We start from the raw sequence: 12,615 nt of genomic DNA on the forward strand, positions 1-12,615 counted from the left end.
ATCAGAATGATGAGGCCTCAAAACGATTACAATCACAGGTGTCAAAACAGCCCAACGAAGAAACAACACAACCATAAAAATAGACCAAGACCTAGCACAAACAAGTTGTACAACGCGCGAACTTTCTTTACTCGTTAGAACTATTTTACAAAATGCAATAATAATTAAAAAGCATCCTGTTATAATGCATATTCAATATTCATCAAGGTTGAAAAAGACGCGAGACGGGGCCGAAACGGTAGCGACTTCAAAACGTCGCAACGAAAAAAAGGGGGCCGAGACGGGGTCGAAACGGATGTTGACTAATGTTGACTTTTATATATATAAATATATATTTACACATATTTTAGTGCTAAAAAACCTTCGTTGACAAGTTTGTACATATAATTGCTATTAGCGTTAATATAATACAAAATGAAATACTAAACTAAATTAATTTTGATTGATTTGACCGACTTATGATTGATTTTAACAGAATTTCTGACTTTTGACCGACGTTGACCCAATTTTTCTGACTTTTGACCGTTGACCGGCTTATAAGAAAACATGACAGGGTCGAAACGGTTTAGTCACCAAAACGCGACAACGGGTGTCGCAATGGACGATGTTTACAACAGTGATATTCATAATTCATATTCATTTCACATTCATATGGTATGATTTTTTTTCTCTCACTTTAGTCATGTTTTGTAAACTATTAAACTATTGTGCGTCGTGGAACTTTAAATAGTCGTCAGGGTCTTTTAAATTTAGATTGGTGTATTTACGTTAGTATGATTTTATAAATGCTATGGTTACAAACAATTCATACAAATAAAGTTACAAAGTGACGTGTATCATGTATGGATTTGTGTTGTCCTAAAAGGCTAAAAGTGATATGATGATACGTCAAATGAAAAGACGAGAATACGGCTCGTAGTGACCGTATTTGCTGACTTGCTTATCGGTATTACTCACGAGATAGTTATATTGTTCGGGTTAATATGAAGGATTGGAAATGTTTATCGTGTCGGGTAGCTATTTCCTATCTGGTAACACATATCACACTTCAAGTGTAATTGGTTTTACGCCATTTATCTTTATTTATGAATTCATGAACGTGGGGTGTGATTATATTGACTTACAACATATCTAGGAAATGATGATATGAATTATAGTAACTAGAATTATTCCTACGTTGATGGAAATGGATCACTTGTCCTTGTTTGGTGGGTTTTTTCTCAAATTTATAGGCATAGAAAAATATGAGAGGTTCTATATAGTAACTCTCCAAAAGATTCATCAAGTAGAGAGATATCCCACCAATATGTAGTACATTTTTGTGTGTTTTGTGTGTTTTAGTATGTTATTGATAATTACTACGAAGTATGAATTATCACCATGTCCACATAATTTAGTGTTTTGTTTTACTCAATATTGATAAATATTACGGAGTACTTTCTAATTGTCTTGTATTTATATTTACATGCTATTATTGATGATAATTGATAAACATTTTATTATAGCTACTCTATTATGATAATTTTCAAATTTTGTGATATTAGAATTTCAACGTATTTGAGTTTTGTGGGTTTAGTTTTGGAAAAAAAACTTGTAAAATTTTATCCAAACATCTAAATTTGCTACATGAATTTTTTAATAGTTTTAGTTAATCAATTAAATATCCAACCACATCGAATTCAAACCATATACTTTAATTCATACGGAGTATTATGTAACACATTTACTCGTCGGCAATCAGTAGTAAAGTATTTTTTTTAGTAGTGCACATGGTATGGACACATGGGACAGACCCTGTACGACCACAACGGCCTCGTTTGACTGTTTTGGGGCACCCAATATACGCTCCAAGGGAGCGGGGCCAACTATCAAATTATTTTACTAGATTCATTAATTTGGACATTACAATATCGAAAAAACAATTTTAGATTGTATAATGGCGCTTTTAACTTTATTTATATTTATATTTATATGTTTATTATAAGATAATAATTATATTAGTTTGATTATAAGTTTACTTATAATTAAAGATGTAAATGAGTCGAACTAATCGTTAATTGTTGAAGTTCAACTTGTTAAAAGTACGATGCGAGTTAAGTTGAGCTTAAATGAGCCCCAACCATGGTTAAGCATTTACTAAACGAGCTCAAACTTCTTATATTGAGCTCAGTGGTGAAACTTAAACGTTTGTCGGAGGGCAAAAATATTATTGCAAAATATTTATTTCCTTTTGAGGGGCGTTATAAGTTAAATGCTATCTATATCATTTAAAATCACCTGCTACAAGTTTCTTAGGTTAAAATTGTAGGACAATCGCTTTCCGTCCATGAAATCTTTCACCCCTAATTGAGACTTAAAGTGAACCAAACTCGAGCTTAGAAGAATTATACATAGTGGGCTTGGGTCTAACATAATCCTCTAACATAATCCTCTAACAGTTAGCTAATCTTTTCATATCTATTAAGATTAAGACTATCCTATATGGTTATATATATAATTATAAAACTTATCTTCTATGTGGTAATAGTTTGCTAAAATAACTCTTTCGCTATTAACTAAATTAAAAGTATAATATATGATAACTCAAAAAAATTAACTACATCATCCAATCTTTCGTCGTGAAAAAATATTTATCAATGAAGCGTGTAAATTGAATCAATTTTATTATATTACACTCGAAACAAGTCGAGTAACTTAACATGTTTACACGTATAGTATAACTTAACCGTTGCAATGTTACATAGTGGAGTATTTATATTTGTTGACCTGGTTAAGTTTCGCATGAATAATAATAATAATAAAATAAAACCAACCGACCCCACTATCATCAGTTTCTCACTTCTAACCGTTTGATGCGCACTTTCGAAGTTTAATCCCCACCACCATCATCAACCGCCAAAACACTAAATCCACCCATCTTCTTGAATTTTCATATTCCCATCTTCATCCTCATGAATTCAAGAAACCAGCTTGCTTTCTTGATGACAATCATCATCACATATCACCACGTGTCGCCATCTCAAGACATTACATTCCACTTCTCATCACTATCTCTCCGTAACCTCACTCTCCTCGGTGATTCCTACCTCCGAAACGGCGTCGTCGGCCTCACTCGTGAAACCGGCGTCCCTTCTTCATCTTCCGGTACCGTTATTTACAACACCCCAGTTCCATTCTTTGATCGTACCACCAATTCCACCGCCTCTTTTTCAACGCGATTTTCATTCACCGTTAACAACGTTAACCGTCTGTCATCTTCCGTCGGTGACGGACTGTCATTCTTTCTTTCCCCAAAAAATCAACTCCTCGGGTCACCCGGTGGGTATTTGGGTCTTGTTAACTCATCACAATTAACTAAAAACAAATTCATCGCAATCGAATTCGATACTCGACTCGATCCACATTTCAATGACCCGAATGATAATCATGTCGGGTTAGACATCGACAGCCTGAATTCAATCAAAACCGTTGATTGTTTATCCGTTGGGATTGATTTAAAATCCGGGAACTTGATTACTGCTTGGATCGATTACTGGAACGATGGAAAGACTCTTAAAGTGTTCTTATCCGAATCGAGTTATAAACCGTTAAACCCGATTCTCGATATCGAAATCGATTTAACTGAATTTGTTTCAGATGTTATGTATTTAGGGTTCTCTGCATCAACAGAAGGTAGTACAGAAACACATTACGTTGAAAATTGGAGCTTTACGTCATTCGGTATTCGACATTTGAATCCAAGAATCACTAACCCTCATAATGTAACCGATAACACAATATCGAAAAATCCTCGAATCGAAGTTCCGAATGATCCCAGTAATCACAGTGATCATCATAAGAGGATCGGATTAGCAGTCGGGATATTAGGCCCGGTGTTCTTCTGCAGTGTCCTCGTCGTTTTCGGGTATATTTCGGTTAAGAAATTGAAACGGGCTAAAACCGAAATGAACATACAAGCAGAGCTTTTAACCGGGCCGAAACAGTTTAGTTACAAAGAGCTAAAAGCAGCCACAAACGGGTTCCATTCGAGTCGGATCATCGGGCATGGTGCATTCGGGTCGGTTTATAAAGCTGTTCTTGCACCATCAGGGAGTACAATGGCTGCTGTCAAAAGATCAAAGCATTCACATGAAGGGAAAACAGAGTTTTTGGCAGAGTTATCGATTATAGCGTGTTTACGTCACAAAAATCTGGTCCCACTTCAAGGATGGTGTGTCGAAAAAGGCGAGTTGTTGCTTGTTTACGAGTTCATGCCTTACGGGAGTATCGACAAGGTGTTGTATCAAGAAACGGAGCATTGGAACTTTTTAAAATGGAGTCATCGATACAATATTGCGGTTGGGTTAGCTTCGGTTTTAACTTACCTTCATCAAGAATGTGAACAACAAGTGATTCATCGCGACATTAAAGCTAGCAACGTGATGTTAGATGCGAATTTCAATGCACGGTTGGGTGATTTCGGGCTGGCCCGTTTGATGGACCATAATAAAAGCCCTGTTTCAACGCTAACAGCTGGAACAATGGGATACTTAGCCCCTGAGTATCTTCAATATGGAAAAGCAACGGATAAAACGGACGTTTTCAGTTATGGTGTGGTTGTGTTAGAATTGTGCTGTGGTCGGAGACCGATTGAGAGGGAGGTTGATGGGCATAAGATGATTAATTTGGTGGATTGGGTTTGGGATTTGCACTCGAAAGGTTCGATTTGTGATGCGGTTGATAAACGGTTGAATAATGAGTTTGATTTGGAGGAAGTTAGGAAGCTTTTGGTGGTCGGGTTAAGTTGTGCGAATCCTGATAGCGAAAGGAGGCCATCCATGAGGAGAGTGTTTCAGATCTTGAATAACGAGGCGGCTGAGATCAAGGTACCGAAGAAGAAGCCGATGCTGAGTTTTTCTAGTGGTTTGCCGTTAAGTATTGAGGATATTATGTCATCTTCAGATGAAGAAGTAGAAGATATTGGTCGTAAAGTTAGATTTGAATAATGGTATGTGGTAGTGATTTGGGGTTGTTTTTTGTTTGTTTGATTCATTATGTGATAGTTTGCAGTATGTATATAATATTTTTTAGACATGTATACGATTCTCATACTTAAATGAGTGAATTGTTTATATCTGAATTATTGATACGAGTCTACAATGTATTTAGAGCTTGGTGTTGTTGATCTTTTGTTCGTTTGTTACCTAATCTAATGATTATGTTTGTTATCACGTTAAATTTGACAAAAAAAAAAATATATATATATATATAATAAAAAAAATCCTTAGAGGCACATAATAATTAGTTCCAAATCCCTCTTGTAAATTATGTGTTTTACATTTTAAAAAACTAAAATCCGCTTGTTCAATAATAAATCATCTCTTGTGATTCTAGTGTCATCTAACAATAATTTTTGGTAATTGAGATTTATTTGAAAAACAAGAGTTATTTAGTTATATTTAACGAGTTATAAGTCTTGTCCTGTTTTTCTATGTGAATCATAATAACAGGTCGAAATTTGTTTCTCGGCTAGTAAAATCGCTTGAAAAAATCTTAACACGATTTTCTCCTCTTGCTGGTAGGTACGATGTAGGAACTCACACCGTAGATTGCAGTGACCAAGGCGTTGAATTTATACAAGCAAAAGTCAATATTAAACTTGAAGACGTTCTTGGTTCTGAAACGAATTTAAGATTAGTCAATAAACTCGTGCCATTAGAACTTGGTGCAGCTGGTCAAGTTACTGACCCAATGCTTGCGATTCAAGTAACCACGTTTGAGTGTGGAGGTGGAGCACTTGGTTTAAGCGTTTCACATAGGATTGCTGACGCAGCTACAATATGTCAATATGTATATTTCTGAATGAATGGGCTTCTGTAAGCAGATCAGAAGAATATCAAGTTGAACATATTGGGTCGGGTTTCAACTCATCTTTATTATTTCCGGGTCGTGGGCTAAATCCATTTCTACAAGGACTTCCAAGGTCAAAAAGTGATGATGAGCTAAGAGCGAAAGTCACAAAGAAACTTTCGTTTAGCAAAAACGACATAACAAAATTGAAAGTGATGATGATGAATCGAAGAAGTGGTAGTCCGCATTGGTCAAAGGTACAAATGGTGTCATCAATCGTATGGCATGTTTTAATGACTAATGATCGAAGAATACACAATCATCCAAGAGATTCTATTTTTATACAGCCGATAAACGTGAGGGGAAAAACATCTTTAATACCGAATGATTCGTGTGGGAATTTTTTGGGGGCTAATAGCAACAGAGTGCACGAGCGGCGTCGAAACTGTTGAAGAACTGACGGATCTTTTGAGAGATTCAGTTAAGAAGACTAAAGATTACTATTTGAAGGTACACCATGAAAACGAGGAAGGGCAAAAATTGGTTCTTGATTCCTTCAAATTTTTAGGCACGATTCCTCCTACGAAAAATGTGATTTCGTTTAGCAGCTGGTGTAACTTCCCTTTCTATGAAGCAGACTTTGGTTTTGGAAAGCCCGTTTGGGTAAACTGTGGTAGTATGCACGGAAATAATTCAGCGTATTTGATCGATGGTGTGGAGGTAAAGGCATTGAAGCGTATATATCTGTGGAAGATATATATGTTCCTCACTTGGAAGAAGCTCTGAAACTCTACCTGGAAGAATAAATTTAATACAAAAGATAGTTGTAACTGAATGAATCAAAATTGTCACCTTAACCTTTTAAAAAAAAAAAAAAACAATACAACATGTGTTTACATTTTCACATAGATTGCAAATCGCTATTACACTGGAACTCTATGAATGTGCATTTACTATTTTCATTATCAGCATGTAATCCTCAGTTTTGATTGTATCAATTTTTTTTAATACGGTATATGTATATAATAACGGGAGACGGAACTCATTCTTACGCGCTCCCTCTATGCTACTCTGTTTTTGATCAAATGTGTTGCGGCAGAAGAATATTCGAATCATAAACCTCTGCAGAAAGAATGTTTCTGTTGACGGTGCTAAAGAACAAAATTTACAAGGTATCATGATCTCTTGAAGGACGTTTTAACCTCTCAAAAATTTCATCAAGTGATTCAGACGAATTGCTTTGAGATACTTCCGTATCTTGGATTTGGCGCAACGGTATAAACCGTCTAGCCTCCATGTTAGATTTGAAATTTTGGAAATTCGACTTCATTGATATCCAAGTAGAGGCTATCTTCGATGACTGTCCACTTCCCATACTTTGATTTTTATCAATATCAAGTGAAGAGCTGTTTGAAGTTACCAAATTTGACTTGGCTTCTATTTTAGTAGACCGATCTGTCCTCACCGCTTCGTATTTTCTGGTTATGGTGTCTTTATTGACGTAATCGTGACCATCTGTTTTAGATAGCTCTGAATAACCCCTGCTACCAGTTTCAACTAAAGTGGTTGATGTCCTTGAATCAACAACCTAAACCAGAACAATTTTGTCACATACATTGAACTATTAAGGATAGCGTAAAAATAGAAAGTACTAGATGCGGCAAAATGGTCGGGTCAACGGGCTGTGTAACTATTAAAAGATATTGCGGATAATTTTGGATTAGGTAGAGTTGAACGGGATTATTCTCTTTCTATCCAAAGCTTTATATACTTTACAAAAATCAATGTCAAAGATCATTGCAAAAATCATATTATTCCAATAATACAGTATGATTATAATAAAAAATTTATACGCTTGTGAGCACTAAATATAACATTGGGCAACTTACAGTGGTATCGTGTCCAGATTCAACATCCACATTTGCACCATTGAAATGCCTTGCGAGGGGGATGACAAGTTCACCAACCTTATGTCCTTTCTCAAGTGAAGAGCGTTCTACATACAAAAGAAACAAAAATGGTATCTGGATTATTTTAATTTACTTTTTAGAAATAAAAAGAGAAGCAAATATACGAAAGTATACTAAAAGTTACCTTTCTGTAGGATCATCAATCCTGAAGGATCAAATCCATCAAGGTCGTCGGTTTCATTTCTCAACCGAAAGATATTCCAGTTCCCAAAATAACTCACAACTCGGTCAAAAAAGTTGCTTGCTATCAATATAGTATATACAACCATAATAAGCGGATAAATTTTGTTGAAACCTTGCCCAAAGAAAGGGACTGCATCATCAATTTTCCCCATTCTCTGTACATGACATACATATGAACACTCGGCACTTGCTAATATATAGTAATTGATTGGGTCAGCAAACAGAAAGATATTAAATACTGAAATCTAACCCGTTCAAAGATAGTTGTGGCATCTTTTGGAAGATGGATAAGATTTAAGAAGTTGTACGAGATTGGAGGCGCATATCGTGCCACCTGTCTGATATGTATATGTTGTCACAACCACATTATGTATACATCATTCAACAACAACAACAACAAAACCCAATACCACATGAGTGGTGTATGGGGGAGGTGATATGTAGACAATCCTTCCCCTATCCGAGAATACAGACAAGTCATTTCTCCACCCAGAGTGAAACACTCTCAAGAGTAGAGAAAGTCATCCCTCTCTTTATTCGACGGATAAAGAGATTGCTTCCGAGAGGACCTCCGGCCTTTAAGTAGGAAAAGTTTTAAGAAAAAAAATAAAAATACTAAAATAAAAATAATAATAGACGCCATGAAAATGGTAGAATCAAATTTTCATGGGTTTTAAATCCTGCCTGGAATTTAATTTAGGCTCTAAGAGTCAGTCAAGTCGCCAATAAATCGACGATTATGTATACATCATTGTAACACATATATGTAAAAAAACTTACGAGCATATCATCAGCAAGCTGACTGAATTAGTTTGACTCGGAGTAAGTGAATAGAATGTCAACATTCCAATTTTAAATAAAGAATAATATGTGCAGACACACATATACATCAGAGGAATAAAACCGACAACCTGAAAACAGAAAGACAAGAGTAAGTTATATGTTTCAAGAAATACGGGAAAAAGAAAATAAAAGAAGATAATGGTGAGATGTTACCTGCACAAGTACTTCATTTGTTTCAACAGCATTTATTATAATAGAAAAAAGAGAAAAATCGACTCCGTTGGGCAGTATAGTAGCTTCTGCTAAAAGGATTGCAGCCGTCAAACAACCCAACGTGATAGCCGAAAGCTTTTTTAGTTGCTTCTTCAGTATACACCGCCACACCAGCTCTGAAAGATAATCCAGTATGAAATTTATTACATCACACATATAATACTTACTGTATTATCCAAATCTAGTTGAAATTCTTAAGAATTGATTTAATGGAAAAATGATGAGCTTGCATATTGTTATGGGTGTGCATGGTACAGAACCAGACCATATTAGTGTGGTTTGGTTCTGTCCCGAATCCCAATTTGAGAAAGAAAGTCGGACCGAAAACCCGGAACATATATTTTCGGTTCGGTTACTCAGTTCAATCCGGTTCCTCGGTTTTTCCAGATATATGCACACCCCTACATTTTATACATTCGTTGGTTCCAATTTACGGTTAAACTTGCATTTTCAGTTGTTAATTGCCAAACGATTTAACTTCAAACATAAGTATAAAGTTGACTTTATTTTCATCAAGAAAGGATAAATTGAACAGATACCAATAGTATCAAGACAAGACCCTATCTTCCCAGGACGTTCGGGCCTGAAGCTTGAAATATATCTCCTGCGAGTCAAATGAACCCAATAACAAAACATAAGCATTCGGTACAGAGCTATGTTATTAAAAGTGATTTGATTAGGCCTACTTTTAGATTATAATGTTAGGTCCATGTATCATAACTCAGAATAACAGTTTAAAGTAGCAGAGTCTTGGTCAATGTCAATTGTCAAGGTATCAGTGAAAGTAATTCAAGAATAATAGGGGATTGTATTTCCAAACATATATCAGCGGTTAATGCCCATACGCGCGGTTACATAAAATCTCAGTAAACGTACCATCCAGTCGCATTACGGAGTTCATAATTCTTTATAGTATCCTCCAACTCAAGAGCTTCGGTGACATAATTCATATATTCACTGTTTAATAAGGAAACTGTTAATTAATACCTGCAAATATAATACAAGATGACCTACATAACCTGTAACTTAAGTCTAAAACTAAATACCTCCCCAGCATTACCTTTTATAACGATAATACTCGCCTCGTGCTATTCTTAGCTGTCGTCTTAGTGTTGCCATAGATTTTTCATCCGTGTCATAGTCCATATCGTTCTCGCCTAACCTTCCTCCTTGCGGTTTGAAAGAAGGATCTTCGGTAAACTGAAAATATATATTAACTGCACCTATTGGTATATAATAATAACTTTAACATGTCAAGCCGGCCCAACCCAAATCATTCGACCCATTTCAAGTTTTCATGATATGAACTGACCCATACTGACCTATTACCCAACTCACCTATTTTTTGATTCTATATCAAAATGCATATATAGTCACCAAGAAATCGATAAGTGTAACGATGGTAGAAAAGAGACTCAAAGGCATGTATAGGGTATGTCGCTCACACAAACTACGATGGTCATTTTTATAGAGCAAAGTACAATTACCATTTGTGTCAACATTTGGTCAATGATATTCATGTAGGGTCGCAAAGGATCACGCTTTGACATTTGCTTCGATGTTGCTTGAGCAACCTAATACAACAAACAATCACGTGTTAGAAACTAAAAGTAAATGGAATCAAACAAAATTATAGTTAAAAAAAAAAAAGGTATAAGTGATCTTACAACGATAGCATTCGAAAGATCTTGGTGAGCATCATCAAGTTTTACAGCCATCCTAGCAACTTTGTGAGAAAGAACCTTTTGTCGAGTACTATAATCAGCATTTATCCAAATCCCTTTTGGAATTTCACTTAAACCAAAACCAAGAAGAAATACACCAGTCAGAAGTCCAAATGTATTTGAACATGCCATGGCAAAACCAACTATACCTCCACCCCTGACAATCATTCAAAAAGTATATAAAAAAAACCAAACTTTTTTATAAAATAACAATTTAAAAGAGATGTATATGTATAGTTAATAGTTAGGTACCAGAAACGAACCAGTTTCTGTGCAAAAGAATAAGTAGTATAAGTCCGAAAAACGCTACAGCACCAACAATCAAGTAAAATACTAAATTCACATGAATACTGGTCTTTAATCTTTCGGTAACAGTGAAATCCCCCGCATCTTCGTAACCCTGAAGGATAGGCACCACAGCCCTGCTTAGGGAAAATTTTCAACATAAATAATGAGAATACGATGCATTTAGAAGCCAATGTGCCATGCAGTTTCGAAGTTGAAGAAGCTTACACGATCATATGATACTTAAATTTAACGGTGCTAGACGTTTTATTGTTAAAAAAAACTATGTTAGAGTAAAATTAATGAATAAAACGTAAAACATGAACCGCACCAAGTGAGTAAAAAAGTACTCCAATATGACCAACTCCAAAAGAACGAAATTCCTCCCTTATCGTGATCAATCATAGCCTGCAACACGAGAAAAACATAACCAAATGTTTGAATAACTAATCAATGGAGCTATGTTACTTTAAGCAACCAATTGGACCCTTTTCCCATTATTGCATTATTATGATTTCAAAATACATCTCCAGTTGCTTTACCACAATTATCATACAAGTTTCTGGAATAAAGTATATCGTTAATTATAGGAAACTTCAAAATCAAAAATTTGAAAATGAGTTATGACTTATGAGTAAGTTTCGCTCTCATCTATAAAGCGTAGAAGTTAGATTTTCAATAATATGATGCATCTAGAAGACAATGTCTGGTCCCTAAGTTTGTCAAAAAATGAACTTTAACTCCCTACTTTTATCTAAATTATCATAAGTTTCACTGCTAAGTTACCAAAAATTGAGCTTTCATCAAAACCTTTTTATGAGATGGAATCATATACAGACCCCACATTGTCAAAGTTGGATCTTTCCCAATTTTATTTGATTACATCTACATTCACATCATTCGGGTACATAAAGGAACATTAGATCTTGATAGAAATTATCTTCTATCTAGGGTTTAACAATTCGATCAAAATTGATCAAGAAAGATGAAACATGTAACATTATATAATGCAAATTGATCAATTGATCAAGGAAATTGAAACATGTGATGACATAAACTTACAGTCCAAATGTCGGCGGGTACAAGAATGATGAAAGAAAGAGAACAAAACCATGTGTAACCGACGGTGAACAGGATGTGACGTGGCACGTCTGGTCCGGCGAAATAACGTAGTGTGAACATCACCATCCCCATAGTTAATGGAAGAGAGATCAAGTAGAAAACCCACATGATTCTTGAATTATTAATTATTAATTGATTGATGATTTTGGAGAAGATGATTATATGAACAACAGGAACAAGATTTGGTCAAGCGTCAAGAAAGAAAGAGTGCGTTTCCTTGATGTTCCCTCACCTAATTTTGTATTTTCATTTTCATTTTCATTTTCATTTCCATTTTATTTTATTTGCCATTTCCATTTTTCTTTCCACTTTCACAAGCTTCTTAAGCCGGTCCTAAAGTTTATTTTACGTGAATATACGGATTTGAATTTATATATATTTAATTTTAATTAATATTGTTGGTGTTCTTCGACGGCATTGTTACTTTAGATGGTGAAGATGTTATT

General features: G+C 35.2%; 2 protein-coding genes and 1 pseudogene across 2 annotated transcripts; 2 read left to right on the top strand and 1 right to left on the bottom strand.

Annotated features, from left to right (window-relative positions):
- Nucleotides 1-2,951: 2,951 nt before the first annotated feature.
- On the top strand, nucleotides 2,952-5,621 carry LOC139853532 (probable L-type lectin-domain containing receptor kinase S.7). Its single transcript, XM_071842923.1, has 2 exons — nucleotides 2,952-4,987; nucleotides 5,562-5,621. Exon 1 carries the CDS (start codon nucleotides 2,952-2,954, stop codon nucleotides 4,983-4,985), a length of 2,034 nt encoding a protein of 677 aa, XP_071699024.1. The 3' UTR covers nucleotides 4,986-4,987; nucleotides 5,562-5,621.
- Nucleotides 5,139-6,771, top strand: LOC139853533 (pelargonidin 3-O-(6-caffeoylglucoside) 5-O-(6-O-malonylglucoside) 4'''-malonyltransferase-like; annotated as a pseudogene).
- Nucleotides 6,683-12,411, bottom strand: LOC139851812 (uncharacterized). Its single transcript, XM_071840990.1, has 14 exons — nucleotides 12,110-12,411; nucleotides 11,379-11,455; nucleotides 11,026-11,184; nucleotides 10,706-10,919; nucleotides 10,526-10,612; nucleotides 10,099-10,238; nucleotides 9,915-9,995; nucleotides 9,578-9,642; nucleotides 8,979-9,154; nucleotides 8,763-8,893; nucleotides 8,233-8,320; nucleotides 7,924-8,137; nucleotides 7,719-7,825; nucleotides 6,683-7,417 (listed from the first exon to the last, which is right to left on the bottom strand). The coding sequence occupies exons 1-14, from the start codon at nucleotides 12,275-12,277 to the stop codon at nucleotides 6,995-6,997; spliced, it is 2,130 nt and encodes a 709-aa protein (XP_071697091.1). The 5' UTR covers nucleotides 12,278-12,411; the 3' UTR covers nucleotides 6,683-6,994.
- Between the last annotated feature and the right edge of the window lie 204 nt (nucleotides 12,412-12,615).

This window comes from Rutidosis leptorrhynchoides, chromosome 6 (genome assembly GCF_046630445.1).
Source record: "Rutidosis leptorrhynchoides isolate AG116_Rl617_1_P2 chromosome 6, CSIRO_AGI_Rlap_v1, whole genome shotgun sequence".
Taxonomy (NCBI): Eukaryota; Viridiplantae; Streptophyta; class Magnoliopsida; order Asterales; family Asteraceae; genus Rutidosis; species Rutidosis leptorrhynchoides.

Bases quoted from the DNA above. Each gene is read 5' to 3' on its own strand.
- LOC139851812 (XM_071840990.1), bottom strand. From the start codon at position 12,277: ATGTGGGTTTTCTACTTGATCTCTCTTCCATTAACTATGGGGATGGTG. The intron at 11,456-12,109 runs GTAAGTTTATGT...CTCGTGTTGCAG, and splicing joins TACCCGCCGACATTTGGACT to GCTATGATTGATCACGATAA. The intron at 8,894-8,978 runs GTAACATCTCAC...TTCTGTTTTCAG, and splicing joins CAAATGAAGTACTTGTGCAG to GTTGTCGGTTTTATTCCTCT.
- LOC139853532 (XM_071842923.1), top strand. From the start codon at position 2,952: ATGAATTCAAGAAACCAGCTTGCTTTCTTGATGACAATCATCATCACA.